The sequence below is a fragment of the Pollicipes pollicipes genome, unplaced genomic scaffold (genome assembly GCF_011947565.3).
Source record: "Pollicipes pollicipes isolate AB1234 unplaced genomic scaffold, Ppol_2.1 Scaffold_3447;HRSCAF=4054_pilon_pilon_pilon, whole genome shotgun sequence".
Lineage (NCBI taxonomy): Eukaryota > Metazoa > Arthropoda > Thecostraca > Pollicipedomorpha > Pollicipedidae > Pollicipes > Pollicipes pollicipes.
This window is the reverse complement of record NW_023596297.1, coordinates 31423264-31443964: the sequence shown is the minus strand read 5'-3', so window position 1 is coordinate 31443964 and position 20701 is coordinate 31423264. Positions and strand designations below refer to the sequence as shown.

At 62.4% G+C, this 20701-nt stretch overlaps 1 protein-coding gene across 1 annotated transcript; it reads right to left on the bottom strand.

Annotated features, from left to right (window-relative positions):
* Positions 1-2501: 2501 nt before the first annotated feature.
* Positions 2502-20463, bottom strand: Fim (plastin-2 fimbrin). The gene is given in 14 exon segments (XM_037213966.1): positions 2502-3622; positions 4134-4235; positions 5595-5746; positions 6043-6182; positions 6749-6924; positions 7355-7534; positions 8892-8997; positions 9841-9854; positions 9856-9996; positions 12426-12633; positions 13658-13811; positions 16405-16513; positions 17110-17268; positions 20266-20463. Coding segments are annotated over 14 exon segments (1893 nt in total). The 5' UTR covers positions 20347-20463; the 3' UTR covers positions 2502-3451.
* Positions 20464-20701: the final 238 nt, after the last annotated feature.

The window sequence follows — 20701 nt, the reverse complement described above, 5'->3', positions numbered from 1 at the left end:
TCATATATGGTGATCAACAAGAGCATGACAGCGAGGCTTTTCTTGACACGCGTTTTTCATCACCAATTCTTTGCCAGCAGTTTCTTTGTCGTAGTTGGCTTCTTTGGTGAGAATAAATCAGACGGCTCAGAGTTGATGCGCACCAACTATGTCACTCAGGCGGCCAGTCCCGGGGATGCGTCTCGCGGCCGTGAGGGGACACCCGGCGACGACCAGAGCAGAGATGTGTCTCGCAGTCGGGGGACACCCGGCGACGACCAGAGCGGAGATGTGTCTCGCAGTCGGGGGACACCCGGCGACGACCAGAGCGGAGATGAGTCTCGCAGCCGTGAGAGGACACCCGGCGAAGACCAGAGCGGAGATGTGTCTCGCAGTCGGGGGACACCCGGCGAAGACCAGAGCGGAGATGTGTCTCGCAGTCGGGGGACACCCGGCGACGCCAGAGCGGAGATGTGTCTCGCAGTCGGGGGACACCCGGCGACGACCAGAGCGGAGATGAGTCTCGCAGCCGTGAGAGGACACCCGGCGAAGACCAGAGCGGAGATGTGTCTCGCAGTCGGGGGACACCCGGCGACGACCAGAGCGGAGATGTGTCTCGCAGTCGGGGGACACCCGGCGACGCCAGAGCGGAGATGTGTCTCGCAGTCGGGGGAACACCCGGTGCCAGCCAGACCAGGGATATGTCTCGGAGTCGGGGGAACACCCGGTGCCAATCAGTCCCGGTGATCAACGCCCGCACCAGTCGTCTCACTACGCAATGGCCGCTGCATCCGTTCCTGAATCTGTTCGTGCTGTCGCTGCGTTTTCTTCCACTGTAATAAAAGCCGTGTCGCTGCTATTCTCGACACCGCTCGCTGCGCCGTCCGCGCCACCGGCCGCAGGCAGGCCCAGGGTTGGCACCCGAGCTCCGGCACGAGCCGAGGGCGCCGCGACCTGACCACGGCACCGCCGGCGCCGCGTCCTCCCCCTGCCAGTAGCGCCGCCCACGACCCGCCCTCGGGGCCGCCCTGTCCCTGCCCGAGGGCGGGGCTGGAACTGACCGCCTGCCCCGCCACGGACACCGTTCAGAGTGAGCCGCGGCTGGTGCACGCTACTGAAATGCTGGCCCCTGGAGCCTTGGTTCATCTTGAAATGCACATAGCCATGTCTGACCGCCTGTCTTTCAGCGAACAGAAGCACATTTATCATGTCCTGCTTCTTTGCAGTCAATGACTCGGAGGCGCTTTCTTGGCGCTGCGGGTGCTCTGCTCAAAACATCTTATAGATGAAGTGACGCCGATTTTCTTGTGTAGCTGGCAAATCCCCGCGCAGTCAACCTGCAGTCGGTGCGCTTCCTGAAGATCAGCTTCAGCAATAGCCAAATCAGGGGACTCACCGCTGGAAGCGTGGCCGCTTTGCTTTCTAAGCTTTAGTCTTGCTTTCTGGGACGAAACTCGTCTGTGTTCAGTTTCCGATATACTTGCCTACGGCTCACGCCTGCAGGCTTGTTTTGATCCCTCAAGTGCACGCTTTAGTTCTGAGCGGCCTAAATAGCTCTTTTTCGGCAGGCATTCTCTTCCTGGCTTTCAAAGGAAATCGTGTTCCGTGAATTCTTCACGCCTCCTGAAAAAACCAACCTTGCTTCGATCGCAATAACTTCCGCGCTGCCAATTTCGATCAGTTGCAGGGTCCGTTCGAGGGCGCTGGCGCCCAATCCGACAGTGAGAGCTCTGGGGGCGAATTTGTCCGAGGCCGCCGTCTTCTGTAACTGACAGGCTTTTCCCCTCCGAACGATTTACCATGTCGGACACAGACAGCTGGCGCCTCCGCACTCCGAACTTCCCAGCACTGAAAGCCTGGGTGCGTCCGTCGTCGGCGTCCGCAAATACAGAGTCCTCCCAGCGCGGAATCATGAGGACCAGGACCCTGCGGACTGGTCAGCGATGCAGCCGTGTCTGCTCACTGTGGGCTGGCCCCGCGCCACGCTCACTAGCTTCCCTCAAACCACCGCATCACGGAAGACGACGTCGACCGGCCTGTCCCACCCGCCACGCTCACCAGCTCCGCTCAAACCACCGCATCACGGAAGACGACGTCGACCGGCCTGTCCCACCCGCCACGCTCACCAGCTCCGCTCAAACCACCGCATCACGGAAGACGGCGTCGACCGGCCCGTCCCACCCGCCACGCCGCGGAGTGGCCGCCGCCAGGCGCATGTCACTGGCCAGGAGCGCCCGCGGCACGCCCCCGCCCGGTCAAGGACACAGGCCCCACAGATGGAACCTAGTGGAAGCTTACGAGATCCGACAGGCAAAGGTAGAATAGGGCATCGAATAATCATGCCATATCTGCGCTGCTCTTTTGACGCCAGACTTTTCCAACGTCGCCGTTAAGGCGCTGAATGGTGGCTGTCCTGCTCACTGGTAGTATCCCACCATTCTCACCACTCATCACTCATCAATCGCACGACGCAAGACGACACAACTCTGTCCGCTGCACGACAAAGATCCACAGTCAAGACGTAAACTCGTGTAAAATGTATTCGAAGCCAACCCTCCGGGTGATCACACCAGCCTATTGCCACCATTCAAAACACGATCGGAGCCAATCACGCGAAAACCACTCAAAACATAAACGACAGCATAAATGACAAGTATGAGTTGATAAAATAATTCACTTATGGGTTAATGTTTGATTACGTCGACAACCGGACAGCCGACGGCGCCGAGGCCCAGGCCGGGCCGCGGCCGGCCCGCGACCCCCCACCCCACCCTGGTAAACGGGTCAGCGCGAGGCGCCGGGCCTGGTCCCAGCAGGAATGCTCGCTGCGGCTCGGCGGCCCGACGTCGGCCAACAGAAGACAACGCGTCTATCACAACCTGGCGGCGTGCAGTGATTTGATCGGTCCCTTACAGTGTAGTGGCGCGGCGGCGCGCGGTTAGTACACACGCTCGTCCAGTTAGCGGTCTGCCGGCGGCGGACGGCCGTCCTGGGGGACGCCCCGGCCGCTATGGTCCCGTTCGCCCATCCACGCCCCACTCCGCACAACAGTGCGCCGGCCGCCGCCGCCGCCGGCGGCGCGTCCAACAGTCAAACGTGGCGGCGGCGGGCGGCCCCGCGGCACTCACGGCGGCCCACACCACGCCTCGCGCCGCTTAGCAACATCAGCGCTCGTCGCTCAGCCACGCGCTCCAAATCACAACACCCGGCCCGGGGCAAGCGACTATCTCTCACCCCGCGCCACCCATTTGAGCCCGACTCGAATAAAGGTCGCCCATTTTCGCGCAGCGCGGCGGCCGCGCGTCGCCGCCGCGCCCACCCTCATCCCGGAAACAAAACATAAACTCATCACAAATAGAAGCTACATAACTCACACGGTCCTAAGAATACGTGATTTGGCATCATCTGCACACTGCGCACCGGCCGGCCAACCCGACAGAGCGCCGGCGCAGCCGCGGCACCCACGCGCCACCTACTGCTTCTTGCTGTCCACATTGGGGATGTAGTCACGCGCCATGAGACAGGCGAACACGGTCATCACCATCTTCGGCTTGACCTCAGTGATGTCCTCGGGCAGCGCGTAGATGCGCGAACCGATCTTGCGTGCCATGGAGAGCGCGTACTTGGCGTTCGCCAGGTTCTCCTGCAATGTGGCGACGCGTCACGCACCAGCGGGGGGGTCACGTGAAGCCTGATCCTCACTTCGCGCCTCGCTAATGACGCGAGTACAGCCCGCAGGCATCAGTCAGGGCGCAGAACACCGACGAGATGAAGTGCCCTGAACCCTACGCCTGAGCACATGCCCGCAAGTAACGTAGGCGACGTTTTGCGCCACCACGCCGGACTCGTCTACAGCATGATCAAGCGAGACAAGCGGCCCACTGTGGTACTACTGGGGCCGCCGGATCGCAGCACGTGTTGATACCATCATCCGATGCAGCATTTCCGTTCCCGGTCTGGAAGGTCGATAGCACCGGCATCTCTCCATGTCTCGTCTCTACCACTGCATTGCTGACCGGTGCCTATCTAGTCAAACCTGTGCCACAGCCGCATGTCCTTCGCTCTCCCCAGTTCCCACCATCGACCCCCGTCCACGCTCTCGCGAGCTGACGGCCGCCTCTCCTCAGCCTGCGGCCGGCCGGGACGTTACTGACCTCCTCCGAGCCACCCTCCCGCACCATCTCGTAGTTGATGGTGCCTGGACGGATCGAGTCCACCAGGTCGATGATGGCCGAGCCCGTGGCCAGGGTCGGGTCCTGCCAGATGCGCGGCCGCGTCAGACACACGACAGACACAGACACGCACAACAGTCACACGGGTCCTGCCAGACGCGCGGCCGCATCAGACACACGACAGACGGACACACACAACAGTCACACGGGTCCTGCCAGAAGCGCGGCCCCGTCAGACACACGACAGACAGACACACACAACAGTCACACGGGTCCTACCAGATGCGCGGCCGCGTCAGACACACGACAGACACAGACACACACAACAGTCACACGGGTCCTGCCAGACGCGCGGCCGCGTCAGACACACGACAAACACAGACACACAACAGTCACACGGGTCCTGCCAGACGCGCGGCCGCGTCAGACACACGACAGACACCGACACGCACAACAGTCACACGAGTCCTGCCAGACGCGCGGCCGCGTCAGACACACGACAGACACAGACACACACAACAGTCACACGGGTCCTGCCAGACGCGCGGCCGCGTCAGACACACGACAAACACAGACACACACAACAGTCACACGGGTCCTGCCAGACGCGCGGCCGCGTCAGACACACGACAAACACAGACACGCACAACGGTCACACGGGTCCTGCCAGACGCGCGGCCGCGTCAGACACACGACAGACAGACACACACAACAGTCACACAGGTCCTGCCGGACACGCGGACGCGTCAGGCACACGACAGACACAGACACACACAACAGTCACACGGGTCCTGCCAGACGCGCGGCCGCGTCAGACACACGACAGACACAGACACACACAACAGTCACACGGGTCCTGCCAGACGCGCGGCCGCGTCAGACACACGACAAACACAGACACACACAACAGTCACACAGGTCCTGCCGGACACGCGGCCGCATCATCAGACAGCAGGTACATCAGACACACGGCAGACGGGCCGGAGAGTCACGGCAGGCAGCACGCTCTTGGACCACACCACACCAACACCGGCTGGAGGTCGTCAACGTTTACATTTGCCAGAGTTAACGGACAGTTTACTACAGGACACGGGCGGGGCAGGGGCAGGAGTCGGAGCAACATCACCACGGGCACTTCGCGCCCCACCGACGGCGAGTCACCGTAAGCCAATAGAGCAGAACCCACTCCTGGGGCGGCTCTCCGCTAACAACGCCGGGCAGGCACGCCAGCACCACACACGCGCGCGCAGCGAGACCGCTCGCCGCGCTGTATACAAACGCGTCGGTCGCCACGCTATTGGCGCCTGTCAGCGCGGCGCGACCGTGGCAGGACAGCGAGCCCGATGGCCGTCCGTTCCGCCGCCAGTGACCTCTGGCGACGCCTCGGCCGCCGCCGGGCTCCCCTTGAGGGGCCGACGTCGGCCGAGCTCCCCACACTCTGACCTGGAAACTCTTCACGCGGGACTGCTTGCCGCCGGCCTTCAGCTTCTCGTTGACCCACTCGATGATCTCCCGGTCAACGATGGGATTCTCGGAGGAGGCCAGCTGGGTCAGCACGGTCAGCGTGTAGGCCCGCATCAGCTGCCAGATCAGCGCTGTAACACAACACAGCACCGTCAGCGTGTAGGCCCGCATCAACTGCCAGATCAGCGCTGTAACACGACACAGCACCGTCAGCGTGTAAGCCCGCATCAGCTGCCAGATCAGCGCTGTAACACAACACACCACCGTCAGCACATAGGCCTGCATCAGCTGCCAGATCAGCGCTGTAACACAACACAACCAGCATGTAGGCTCGCAGCCGACACTGCGCCACCGAGAGCGGGCGTCCAGTCCCTGCGCTACCCAGCGCCACGCCGCCACGCCCCGCGGCGCCAGACGGCGGCCTTACCGAGCGTCAGCGTCTGGTTGCCGTCACTCAGGTCCTGCCCAGCGATGCCCACCAGCGAGAACTTGAGCTCCTTGCCCAGCTCCACCGCGTAGTTGCAGTTCTCCAGCTTCTCCATGAACTTGCGCAGCTTGCTGAACTTCCTGCGAGAGGAGAGACGGGACCGGGTGTCACTGGCGGACGGCGAGAGGCGGGGCACAGCGCGACAGGAGGCCCGCCAGCCCTGCAGCCGGACCTCGGAAGCACCGCCGGCGTCCCCGCTGCAGGCCGACCGGCAGGAGGCGGCGCCAGCGCCAGTACCAGCCGGCCCGCGGCGCGGCGGCAGGGGGAAAGACACAGCGGCGGGCGGTCCGCGGGGCCCGGCGCTCCGACTGCCCCGGCGGCGCCGACGGTTCGGCCACCGTCACCGCAGGCGGCGCCACCATCGGATGGGAACACGCTGAGGAGAGTCGGCTCAGGCCAGCTGCAGAGTCATCAGAGCCTGACACTGATGTCGAATCACTCCAGCACCGATGACACCTGCTCCAAACACCACCACTGATTGTAGCCACGCCGGCGCATCAAGAGAGCAAGGCTCCCATGGCAAGGCCAGCTGACTGTCCGGATGTCTCGCGCCAACTCGAGATCGCCCGGCCTGTGACCCAGACACCGGTGCAGCCGTGCCTCCGGCGTCCTCCCCCCCCCCCCCCCTGCCCCGGTGCCGACTCACTTGTGCACGCGGTTCCAGTTGACGATGCCAGGCTGGATGATGTCATACAGCTGGAAGATGATGAGGCCATCGGCCAGGTCGGAGTACAGCCAGTTCACGTACGGCGACACGCCCATGCTGTTCATCCAGTTGCGGTACGTCTTCTCCTCGCGGGTCTCCTCGATGTTCTCCAGACCCTGTGCGGCGCCGGCCAGAGGAAATTATGACGAAATCTTGTGCACGGCACACCCATGGCGCTGTACGACTGAATGTGGTTACCATAGCCTCATTGGTCCCCGCTCATTTCTGATTCAAAAACTGGTGGCGCGTAGCAGTCCTTTAAGAGGGTGAAGCGAACAATAGATGAAAGCAATTCGCAACGTTTCGAGAAATATGGCAGGGCTAGAGCAATTCTAGGCAGCCAGAATAACAAAACTTTACTCGATAAAGAACGGTCTGCAGCGAATTACGAAATGAATGCTTTTCGGATCCTTCAGAGCATCCCAAAGCGTTTCGAGCAATCAGTGCGGCAGTTTCGTGAAGATAACTCCCGCGTGCGGCAATAACCGACAGGCGGGCACAGGACGCCAGCGCCGACTCCGCCCGAACCGGGAACAGCGCACCCACCTCCAGGTCCATGTTGTCCGGCTTGTCCATGCCCGGGTGGTTGTTGAACAGGTTAGCCACGAAGGCCAAGTTGAGCTTGTAGTTGCCGTCGACCACGTCCTGCGGTGAGACGAAGGCACGGCAGCCGAGCTTGTCGGCCTGCTTCAGCATAAGCTCGGCCCGAGTCAGGTAGTTGGGCTCCTGGCGGACGGACAAGCAACATCAGCTTACGTCGTGCGGCGACAGGTGACAGCACAGCCGTCGACCATCGTCCCCGCGGACGCACGCAGCCGTCCGCGCCGCCGCATTTCAACATCGGACGGCGGCCGAGCGTGATTTAGACAAACGGCTGGCCGGCCGCGCGCAAACAATCAGCTGTAAATAAGCGGCGCGGTGCGGCGGGATGGCGGGAAAACAGCGGGTGGGCAGCGCCGTCCCGGTCGGAGCGGGACGGGTTCACCGGCACGTCCGCCAGCCGGTCGGCCGGTGGCGGCGGCTCCACTGACGACGAATACGGAGCGGATGCGGCCGCGCGAGATCGACGGCCGGCCCTACCGCGTGTCGACGCGAACGCGGCGGCCGAGCAGCGGCCAGCAACGGGTGCGTGAACAGGAGATATCAAAGGAATACTTGGCATCGATAATATGCGGATAATGACGGCAATGGCTGACCACTTCTCTGATGTTGGTGTGATACAAAAAGCCGAAACATGAAATAGTTATGGAGAAGAGCATCCGGCGCCCCATCGGGACATATCCGTCACAGCACACACGGCCACGCGCGCGGTTTATTAGCCCCTCCGAGCATACTGCTGGTGGGTTGGCACCGAACTGTGTGAACACAATCACAAGACCTTTGGGATATTCGAATTATGCATAGCAATCTAAAAATACTGAGTCCAATGATTAGCATCAACTTCAGTGACATATTTCTTGGATATCTCCTAGAACGATCATTCAAATCCCCATTTCAACACACACCTTCCCACCCACGACCCTCGATCCAACGCACCTGAAAATTGCAACTTTTGCTCTCTGCCTTCGGCCATAACGCTACGGACTAAAACATTTCATAACAATGGAACCCTTACGTGCTGCTTGGTGCCCTCCCCCCCCCCCCCCCCGGAATCGTGTTAAGGCGAAAAGCTTGCAGTGCTTGCGGCGTCAAAAGCAAACCCTAAGTAAACAAGATTGTAAATTAATCAGGGAAGTGCTACACAACTTTCCACGCACTGAACTCAAACACGATTTTTCCGTTACCTGGATCCCTTCAAAGGCCACCAACGAAGCATGCTGATTAAAGCTGATAGCGCTGTTAACAATATTTGGCTACGCACACATTCATTCTCCTGTTGCTAAGCATTCGTGCGGCGGTTTCAACAGCACAACTGCAGTGAAATATCACATTACAACCTATAGCCGACATTTGCTAACCAAGCAGAGAAGCGTCAGCGCCCAATGCTAATACTGAATGCTGTTTCACAGGTCTGGATCTGTCGCAGGCTTCGAGGCGAAACTGAACGCAAATACAATTTCCGGTCAGACCGGGCCCCACTCACGTGCAGTCCCTCCATGGTGACGCCGGCATCGCGGTCGGCGATCTGGTTCAGCAGGTGCAGGTACGCCTCCGAGTCCTTGATGTCGCTGGTGAAGTTGTTGACCCGCCTGCGGAACAGCGGCGGCGCCTCATCACACGGTACATCACAGCAATCACGCGCGTCTGGTGAGACGGACGGCCGCCACCTGGCCCGGCGGCAAGTCTGGACGGGTTCGCCGCCGACACCGGCCGCCCCAGCTGGCTCTCGCTGGAGCCGCACGCGCCTCCCCGGCGGCTGAAGGCCGGGCCCTGCCAGACGCGCCGCCCGCCAGGAGGGTCCTCTCGTCGTCATAGGGCGGCACACCCACCTTGTGTGACGGGGGGGGGGGGGGGGGCTCGTGACATCAGCTGCTGTGACGGCCTCACCGGCCGACCGGCCGGCCCAGTCCCGGGAATGCGCGCCGTCGGTTCTCGTGGCGACAACCGGGGCCGGAGCGGCCGGTGAGGGCGAACTGCCCGTGTCCAGACTAGCCCCCCGCCCCGCCGGAATGCAGAGACAGGGCTCGGACTAGCACGAAAGGACACTGGTGGATGGACGGACAGGCCGCCAACGACAGACTCCCAGAACCGAAACAGACTGGCAGGACCGAAACAGGAGCACGGACAGGATCCTAGGCAAGCAACGAGACAACCAGGCAGCAAAAAATGGTCAGGAAACCATTGGGACAGGGACAAGACACACGAAATCCCGTTCAGAAACATGACAGAACAATGAAACGAAGGAAAGGCAGCTCGATGTACCGACCAGAAAACACAGTGGTGCGACGGCGACAAGGAGGAAGAGAACGCCCTGCGGCACACGTCCACCGGCCGAGGCAGGCAGCCGGCCGGTCAGACCCAGACAGACGCTGAAGGAGGGGGGGGGGGGGGGGGGGGGGGGGGGCGGGGCCAGTGGCGCGCGGCCGACGCACCTGTTGACGCCGGCGACGCTCCAGGTGGTAGTTGATCCAGCGCAGCAGGATCTGCTCGGGCGAGAGCTTCATCAGCTCCTCCAGCTTCTCGTCACCCTGCAGCAGGCTGGCCAGGCCCGGACAGTGCTCCAGCGTGATCTGGTTGAACAGCCCGATCTGGGGAGGGGGCGGGGCGTCGACCAGTCAGCTGAGCCCGCTGGCGCCGGGCAGCGACACATGGCGGCCGATCCCACCCCCGGGACGGCACACTGAGCGCGGCGGCGCGGCTGGGCAGGAGTACAGCTCTCGCGGCGTGCTTTCCGCGAGATCGCCAGCTCGGCCCGCGTACGGACAACTGCCCGCCGGCGGCGCATCTCAACCCGCTTGGGGCGCGGCTTTGTGCGAACGCACACCATTGGCATACGTTTGCTTACAATTCGCAGACCTTTTCGCCCAGTGCTTTCTACCACGTAACTTCCCGCCGACCGCACAAGTCTTCCAACGAATAGCGAGCCTCTACAGTAGGCCCATACCACGACAGAGCCTAGCGCTCCAGCCTTTTCGGCGGAGGCTAATGGCCGTCCACGGCTCGTAAGCCGGGTTCACACTCCAGCGAAACTTTGAAAGCAGTCTCCAACTTCGCGTTTAATGCACAAACACCCAGAAGCGGAAGCAACCAACAACACGGGAAAAGTTTTCGGCAAAGCTCATTCCGGTTTGGCACCATTTTCTGCTGTTTTATGACGACCAACGGATTTGGCGAAGGCGATGTGGGGGCAGGACGGATGAAGAGAATTCGGACAATGGGGGAGAACAGTATGAATAGGATAATTAAAGCAGACATTTCCCATATTTCGCTAATTGAACCAGGCATTCCGGTGGGATCCCGTGTATTTCACTGAGTTACGACCGAGCCACTCCGTAGCGTTGCTGCTCAGTTTCGGATGGATGCCAGGGCAGGAGCGCATCTGTCACGCAATTCAGAGCAAACATATTGTTTCGTAATAACAAATACATACTGACGATATGAGCTACGTTATAGTTGAAAAAAGCATCACTTTGGTTTATCGTTATTCGTGAAAGCCGTAAGAAGCTAAATGTTTTCTAAACCCCACCAATCATACAAATACTTAACAGTTTGTTCCAAGCGTGCGAAACGGCCGAAACTGGCAGCAAAAGCACCCTCTGGCATTCATATTTTCCACGAACCGAACCCACCCAAGGCTTCGTGCATGCTTACAGTCATGCAACCCCCCAAGCCCACAGGTGACATCTTACTGGAATACCATCTCATTTCTAAAACTTCGTCGCTGCACCTAAGTTGGGTAAAGTAGCACTTGTTATCAAAGATCCGCAATATGTGAATATACTCAACATGAAGTAAAGCTTCTCCAACCGTCAAATACAAACAGATAAAAACAAGTGACATGCAGACCATTGGGTTACCTAAATAATAAAACACGAAGCGGCCCTGCGTCCGTGCTATCACGCTGCTAATATGTGTGACTGCTTTGAGATAATCAGGTGCTGAAAATGTGGTGTTGAGCCCGCTGCTCTGTGATTAAACCTAGCCTTAAACCTGTGATAAAACATAGGAAAAATGTTGCAGCATGCGTGGCAATGCTATCTCTTGAGGCGATGACGCAGGGGACATTATGATTTTCGCATTTGGTATGGGGCCCTGGAAGACGCCTCCCTGCTTTCAAAACAAATGACGTACGCAATAAGCTGGCCTGCTCGCGAAACAGTGCGCAAGTGCCCGAACAGATGCCGTTCGCGCCGAGAAGCCATGCGGAGAATCGAATGGAAAGACAGTGGCGCTCGGCATACGCTACCCTTCGAAGAACACCATACGGCCCGTTCCGGCCGACGGACCATGGGGCTATAGAGATTCAAATGAGGCGTGCGACAGCAGCGGCTCCGTCTGGCGGCGCGCTGTCCCAGCGCCGGCCGCCCCCGCAGTGTTCCCGTTGGCTTCGTGACGCCCCCCCCCCCCCCCCGCCCCCGCCGCCGGTCGCCGGGGCGGCGGTCACGTGTCGGGGTGGCGCACGGACGGGGTCCGCGGCCCCATCGGGGGCCGACGCGACACGTCTAACTGTTAGCTTTGGTCTCAAGAGCTCACACTTCTCACCTCGAGCCACAGTGTCGACGGTTCGGCGCCGCCAAGCAGAATTCCCTGCCTCGCTTTCAACACCACCTTCACACCCGTTCCCCACCAGTAACGTTGTACCGTCGCAACGGGCTTGTGGCGGAACCCCTCTTAGACACCTTCCCATCCTGTTGCCCCAACACCAACCTCGCTAACCGCCATCTCCATCCCACCGCCTCGAGCCGTGCCGAGCGACCCCCGCATCGCCATCCCACCGGTCCGGCGGCGTCAGCTCGCCGGCGGGGCCGACCGGCGTCGCTCACCCGGGTGATCTGCTACAGCAGGCCCAGCACCCCCGCATCACCACCCCAACCGTCCGGCGGCGTCAGCTCGCCGGCGGGGCCGACCGCCGTCGCTCACCCGGATGATCTGCCACAGCAGGCCCAGCACCCCCGCATCACCACCCCAACCGTCCGGCGGCGTCAGCTCGCCGGCGGGGCCGACCGCCGTCGCTCACCCGGATGATCTGCCACAGCAGGCCCAGCACCAGGTGCGGCTTGCCCTTGGCCAGGTCGTGCGCGTCGATGTTGATGACGTTGCAGCCGATGGACTGGGCCGAGAAGAGGCCCAGCGTCAGATTCTCGTGCTTGGTGTACAATGTCAAGCCCTTCTTGTTGATGGCGCGCTCGTCGATCGTGTCCGGGCATGAGTGGTTGATGATTTTGCTGCGGAGCGGGTTACAGGACGGTCAGCACACACGCGCCGCGCAGAGTACTCAGCATGCTCTCTCTTATGAGCGATGGGCGGGGGGAAACGACAGGCCCTCCAAACAAACGGACAGAGCTTCATTTTTTAGCATTTAATCTAACACAGGAGATGGCAGATGGCGGGGGGGGGGGGGGCATTGCAGACCATAGCTCCCAAAATGAACACGAGCACGAAGTATTCGAACTGAGTCCAACACCGCATGGACTCTGCTACTACGCCTCAGACCGCGACCCCCGCGCCGCTGGTGACGGCTCCACACAGGACCCGTTCGGCGATGGTTCCGCGGAACGCCGGCCGTCGAGTCGTGCCGCGCCGTCCCGCGGCTCGCGGCACGGCAGCCAGCGGGCGCGCTCAGCCCAGTGACCCAGTCAACTGAGCCCGGAGCCCCTGATCCGGACGGCGCGGTCGAACAGAACGAGCCAGCAGCAGCACACGAGGACGCTACAGCTCAAAAGGTCCTCATCACTTCGATTGGAGGGATTCTGTACACGCCGGCTTATCAAGAGGGAGCGGCTCAAGCACGTAATCCGTCACTCAAGAAGCGGCAGTGTAATGACAGCGGCGACGATACGGTATCGGGTGTAGCGCGAGCCTGGCGGCCGTGTCCGGGTGCCGCCCACCCCGGGTGACGACGCTGCACCGCCGCCGCACAAGCTGGCGCTCTCCCGACGGCGCCCGCCCCGGAGAGCAGCACCGGTTGACAGCGATGCCATCGGTGACCAGCGGACCAGCGGACCAGCGGACCAGGTCGGCGGCCGACCAGCGGACCAGGCGACTGCCACCACACGCGGCGTGCCCACACCGCAGACGCCACGTCCGCACCCGCTCGGCGCACCGACCTCCCGCGAACCGGGAGCCGTCCCTGCCGGACCGACAACGCCACGCTCCTTGCCCCGGTAGACTGGCGACGGGCCGGGGCTGACGCGCGCTCGCCACACCAGGCCCCGGACCCTGATGACGTCCGCGCCTAGCGCCACTCACCAGAGCAGGATGCCGTCGCGGACCTTGTCGTACAACGTCTTGCCCTCGGGGTCGATGGGCAGGATGTGCGCCAGGTCGGGGTCATGGCCCAGGTTGGAGTTGATCCAGTCGGAGAAGGCGATCTGCTCCTCCAGCCGCACCGAGTGAGTCGTGCCTGCAGCGGAGGCGCCGGTCAGAGTGGGGGCGGCACGACCGGCCGTCCAGAGCAGACGACACGGGCGCCGCACTCGGAGCGTCCTCCGTGGTCCGCGCACACAGCAGCGTCCACACAGAGTCACCAGTCCCAGCAACTCTGCAGCAATACTCGTCGTCAATGCGCGACAATACCGTACGTCGCCACACATACGAATGCACAAACACCTAGAGCGACGTTTGCGTGTGGCTGGTCCGGCGGACCTGCCGACACCGGCGCGGCTTTACATCGGGCGGCAGCCGGCGGAGAGTCAGGAGAAGTTGTCCGACGACCCGCCGGCGTCGCCCAGCCCGCCCGCCGACCGACGCTGGCGCCGCCCGCGCGGCTCCCCCGACCCAGGACGGCCGTGGGCGACTCGACCCGGCTCGAGCGGCGACTGTCGCGCGTTGGAGCGCGGCGCGCGACCACCGAAGCCGGGTTAGGCAAGGCCTGGAGAACGGCCACCAGGTGGTAACCAAGTGGCCAATTTCGCAGCACGGAAGGGCGATCCATAGTCTGTCGTGCGGGACCACTTGCCCTGTCCGCACGGCGTCGGCGTCGGGCGCCGCCGGCTCCCTCAGCCATATCAGCTGACTCAGTGCGAGCGCCGACCAGCCGGTACGCAGGCGCCGGCTGCGGCGCGCGCGTCGTGCCGCGTCGGACACCGGCGCCGCTGACCGGAAGGTCGGTCACCAGCGGCGCCGCGGCGCGGCCGACACGGAGCGGCCCGCTTCCGCTGCAGGCGCGGCCGGCCGCGGCGGAAGCGGGCCGCCGCCACCGCCGCGTCCGCCCGCCGGTACGCAGGACGCGCGCGCAGGGCAGCGGGACGGACGACGCCGCCGCGACCGAGCAAGCTCGCCGCCGTCCCGACGGACGGCCGGGCGAGGTGGCCGGCACCTGGCCGCCGGGGAGCCCCACTGAACGACACATCGGCCGCCGCTCCCGCGGGAAATCGGCGCCGCGCCGTCGACAAACAAGCCGGGCCGGGCGGCGGCGGCCCGCTGCACCGCTGGCGGCAGAGGTCTGCCGACAGCCGCTGCGGAAGGCCGCGCCAGCCCGAGCCGCGGCGGCGGTCGGGGTCAGAGAGGCTCGGAGCGGGTGCATCCCCGCCAGACAGGCCGCATCACCGGCGGCGCCGGCCGGGGACTCTCCGTGAGTCGGCGGACGATGGGCGGCGGGCGTCACTGTGACCGGGCGCTCGCGCGCGACAATCGCCCGCGCCGTGCAAACACGCTATCTTCGACGCCAGGTGCACGGCTCCCGACCGGCGATAGAGGAGCGCTGTCGGTACAGCTGCCACCTCATTTAAACGAGACGCATCACGCATGAGCCTGCTTAACGGGCGTGGCAGTTTACGGTGAGCTGTCAGCGAAACGCAAATGCACAAATCCACACACACACACACACACACACACACACACATACAAACCAGCTGCAACCTCAGCTGTGTAATCGAAACGACAATCAGTAAAAAGAAGGAGATTAAAACTGCAAATTACAAAACTTATAAACGTCAATATATCACGGTTTGGCGTAACCATAACATTCCAAAGCACTGCACACAATTCAATTTCTGTGTCACTGATGTCAGCGCCAACAATCACGGTGCATTCCCGCTCCAGAGACGGACGTGACGCGGCCGCTGCCGTCTCGGGCCTATCTGCTTGGCTGTACAGGGGCGGGAAGAGGAAACGCCGGCGGGTGGGGCACTCCGCGGCTCGAGCCCGCCTCTGGTGCAGCGCGGCGGAGAGACGGGAACGCCGGCGGGCGGGGCGGGGGGTTGGGGGGCACTCCGCAGCTCGAGTCCGCCTCTGGCGCAGCGCGGCGGATTCAGTCACGCCTAAGGGAGACAACTTACAGTCAGAGATCATTGGGGAACAGGCCACGCTCCACGAATTAAGTTAGCTGCAATCAACATTTCCGCCCCAGTTGAATGCACTCCTAGTAAAGCACCTACCTCGAGCATTATGGAGAGCCAGCGCCACACCACACAGAACATCACGGACTGAAAGCGCCAGCGCATTTGCCCCGCCACACAGCGCATTTACATCCGCTAGTCGCACCGACTATCCCAGCGCGGCCCTTCAACATCCTTGCCACACCTGTGCAGACAGCACGGCCCTCTCCAGACCAGTTCACAAAACATATGCGGCCGATAAGACTGGCTCGGTCGGGACAGCGGCAGACGGCAGTGCTGCCAGATCCGGCCCCGTCAGCGCCGCCGCGACGGTGTCGCCCAGCGCGCGGCCGTGCAGCGCACCGCGCCCGGTCGGAACAGCGGCGGTCGCGACTGACAGCAACCTCCCGGTCGGCGCGCCGGTCACCGAGCGCGGCGCCGCCCAGCCCGGTCTGCTGTTGCGCAAGCGTTCTGCCCAAAAAGGCGAGCGCCTTTTCCGGCGCGGAGGAAATAGCGCGAGCGCCCTCACGAGATCGCGAACCAGTCATACCAGCGTGGAGCCCGTGCACCGGGTCAATGCAGCCGGGTCGCCGGCACCCGCAGTCCGAACGTGTTCCGGGGCCGGCAGCGGCGCTCCGGCGGCGCAGGGGCGCGGCCAGCCCGGCGCGTCCCACTTACCCTCCGACGAGGCGTGCGACATGCCGCCCAGCGTCTCCAGGTTCTCGCGCTTCGACACCACCTTCTTGAAGGTGGTCGCCACATCCTTGGACTTGAGGTCGACGCAGAGCTGGCGGGCGGCAGAGGCGGGTTCAACGGACCGCACAACGCTCCGACAGACACTCAGATCAGGACTCCTCTCCGCCTTGATGGTCTCGACACACACTGCACCGCAGCCTCTGGTGGGAGCTTCAGCAGCGGTAGGGTCAGGACCGAGCTCGGGCACCGTCGGCAGGTTCAGCCCTTCCCTCTTTCCCCAACAGGCAACGACAACAGGTGACAGTACCGGCAGCTCGCACTCGCCATGTCCCCCTCCCCCCCCCCCCCCCCCAGCTCCCTCCCGGACTCCCTAAAGGCCCCAGCCTTACAGCAGTAGCAACTGCGGCGCCAGAGCTTGCGTGGGTGAAGGCGGGATAAAAGGCGGCTCGAACGAGCGACGCATGCAGTGAAGGCGCGGCGACTTAAACCATTTCGGAGTTCCACACGCCAACCCGCCTCCAGCACGCCAGAGCGCCGTCTCCTCGCGTGCGCCCGCAGCTGGCCGTACGCCGCCAACTTCGCGAGGTGTTGACTGCGCTCACACCGCCGCCGGTCCCGCCCGGTCGCCGCGGCCGGCTCGGCGAGCGCACCGGGTCGCTCCGGGCGGGGTGGGCGCGGCCGACTCACCCCCTGGAACTCGATGAAGGACAGGCGGCCGTCCTTGTGGCTGCGGTCGTACTGGTCGATCATCTGGCGCACCTGCCATTGCGGGATCTTGAAGCCGACCAGGTCGAGCGCCGACTTCAGCTCCGACAGGTCGATGTACCCGTTGCCATCCTTGTCTATCTGCGGGTGGGAGCGGGACAAATGTGATCGGTCGTGCTCCTAACGGCCATAGTCAGACGTGACATCCCGGTTCAGCGTCTTTAAAGACGGGGAATGCGACGCGTGCTGTCACGCCCCTGCATGGAGCGCCGGGACTCTAGAACTCGTTTGGGGTTGGCGATGCATACAAAGCACACGCCTTCGCCGACTAACGCGATCTGTTGTGCATCGTTCTCAGCGCGTGCCGACATCTTTTCATTTTACGGTGGCCACGATTTCGAATGGCCTGGACTAAAGGCGTTTTGACCAGGATGCACAGGCAAAGCGTTGATAAGCCACTGACTTTTGAGACATTAACACTCGGCATGCCTGGTGGAAACCGCGACTAGTGAAAGTTTCATGCGGAGGTTATCAAACCCATGGGGACTCTATACCTAAAGCCGGGCGCCTTATCCACTGGGACCCATACGGTGCCGTGACAACGTCCCGAGACCAAGACCAGTAGCGCTCATTCACTGAGCATCATTCTGATAATCACGGCTGTTGAAACATGCCGTGTCCTCATCACGCAGGAAGCGGGTACACGGCATTGTTTCCAAGCTGAGGCAAAGCAATTAGGACGATCTGCCGTAAAAGGGGCCCGGACGACCGCAACGCTCTTCGGCCGCGCCGTGAAAGCCGCGGCAGTAGGCCTGATTGAGTAGCGTACGGCCGGGCATCAGCGATGGCTTCAATCACAGCCAAACAGCGGCCGTTGATCCAATCACGCCCCGTGTTTACGGAGAGGAAGACGCGTCATCTCCGGATATAAAACATGCTGATGGGGCAGTGCCTCCAGGAAATTGAGCTCCCTCCCTTCCCCCCCCCCTCCCCCCAGCACCGGCCACACCGGCAGAACCACGGCCACCCATCGTCAAACAGACTCACTTTTCCCCTCCTGTCCCTTCGTACATCCCAAACCTGAAGGCTTTCGTCAGATTGTTTGACCGTAGATCTGCTTGACGGGTACCGCTAGTGATGTCCAAGCTCCTCACAGCCAACACCGCAGAGGCAGCCAAAGCAAACGCAATCGTGCGTGAGATTCGACGCCAACATCTGCAGATTGATGTGAGATAGGCACTATACACCTGATCTCCAGCTCTGTGAACCATGCTGGCCTTCTTGGCACCTCCAGTGCCGCTTTCCGTAGCGTTTGCGTAGGCGAACGGCGCAGACAACGCTGGCAAACAACGTGACAAACTGTTCGCAATTGGTGTGGGAATGTCGACAGCCGACGCAACTGCCGCGCGTTGTTGACCGCCTCAGACTGACATCGGCGCGAACTGAAGACGTCTCGAGAGCATGGTCCCACGACTGTCGCTTCCAATGAAATAATACATTCGCCGGGACCTGCTTCGGGCGTTCCCAGCATGACTAAATCAACCCTAACGTTGACGGGCATTATGCACCGACAGAAAGCCGGGAACCGGGGGTCACGAGTGCACCGTTTACAGCGCGTTCTGATGCCCGGTCGCCAATCGGCCAGGCACGCTAACCCCGGCACATTTCCATACGCCGCTCCTGACGCGTGATGGCTGGGCAAATCCTGCGGCAATTGGCGCGGCCGTCTCCGGCTGCGCCGACCATTGTTCACGTCCGAAATGGCGGGCCGGCGACAGGGCCGGGGCCAATTCATTCCGCCGAACAGGTCGACTGCGGCGCCGCTCCTGCGGTCGGCCGCTGCAATTGACCCGTCCGACCGCAGCGGTCGGCGGTCGCACGACCGCACGAGCCCGACCCTGGACCAGCGCCGCGGCGGGCAGCACGGTCCCGTGCGCCCGACCCCGGCCCAGCGCCGGGCAGCACGGCCACGTGCGCCAGGTGCGGCGGATCGTGACGCGCGACTTGGAAGACACCGCTGGCACGGGACACATGTCACGTTCGGCAGCGGTTGGCGGTCGCACGACCGCACGAGCCCGACCCTGGACCAGCGCCGCGGCAGGCAGCGCCGTCCCGTGCGCCCGACCCCGGCCCAGCGCCGTGGCGGGCGGCACGGCCACGTGCGCCCAACCCCGGCCCAGCGCCGTGGCGGACAGCACGACCACGTGCGCCCGACCCCGGCCCGGCGCCGCGGCGGGCAGCACGACCACGCGCGCCAGCTGCGGCGGATCGTGACGCGCGAATCGGAAGACACCGCTGGCACGGGGCACATACCACATTCCGACACCCCACAGGGGATCGGGCCGAGCGTCAGTGTCGTCTGGAAACCACAGCAGATGACGAGCCCGGAGCTGCCACCGCTGGACTCTGGATGCTCAGGAGGCCAAAACCCAAAAGATGACCGGAGGCTGGCCGTTCTTCCGCCGCATTGACCGCGTACGAGGCGGGATAGGAACGGCGCCGCGGCCCATCGAGCGTGAACTACCGCAATCGTGAAAATATTTACGACGACGTTGCCGAGCCCAGAAACCATAAGTCAAAGACGCCGGCATGACAAAAGGCCGCAGGGGTCTCAGATCGAGGCCGTGACGAACGTCAAACGTCTGGCGGTGCACCGCGTGCCGCCCGAGTGCGTCTCGGTGACGCTCGTCTTTAATGACATCGTAGCCTTTTGTGAGCCCAAGCGCAACAACCTTATACAGATTTCTTTAAGCATACAAGTGGAAGGCTGTGAGCTGAATGAATATCTTTGATCACGTTTGATAAACGACAAAAAACGTCTTGAAAAATCCAAAAGACTTTTCCTGGAACTGATCCAGCGCACTTACCGTCTTTCCGCATTCCTTGCGCAATGCACATTCAACATGATCGTTTGACAAAATCCATCAGTAACAAGCAAAAAATTTCAATCCAGGACCAACTACTACCGCAAGCCCTCCATCCGAGCTTGAACGGACCCCGAATCGCCGTTCAGAGCCGTTCAATACCACCCAGGCATAGTCCCTTCCCCGCACTCCGGCTTCAAAACGGCCAGAATAGCTAATGACGCGCTCTCCACACGCCGAACAAGACGCTCAAAGCTGAAATTGGCCCATTTACCTTCCTGATGCATTCCTCCTGTCGCAACTCGTACAGGAATTCCAGCATCGAGTCCCATCTATCAATATCCATGATATCCATGGCGACAGGCGGCTGAGCCGGAGCGCGCGCGCGGCACCTGGGACCGGCGGTCGGCTGCAGACGGGGCGCGGCACCAGTCCCGGCGGCGAGCGCCACAGACGTCTGTCCCGGTCACGCACGCGGACACCACTGGCACCGGTGAGCAGACGCCGGCCGCCGAGGCAGAGAGAGGTGCGTCCCACTGAGCCAGATTGGCTGGAGCGACAGCTGGCGCGGCCCACCCTGCCGACGGCCGGCGGCTGACGTTGACGCACGGCACCGGCCGCCGTCATCCGCCGCCGTCACCCTGAGCCTCTGGCCGGGCCGCCCCTCACCCTGAGCCTGCCTATCGTCCGCCGTGGCCGCTCGGGGCCAG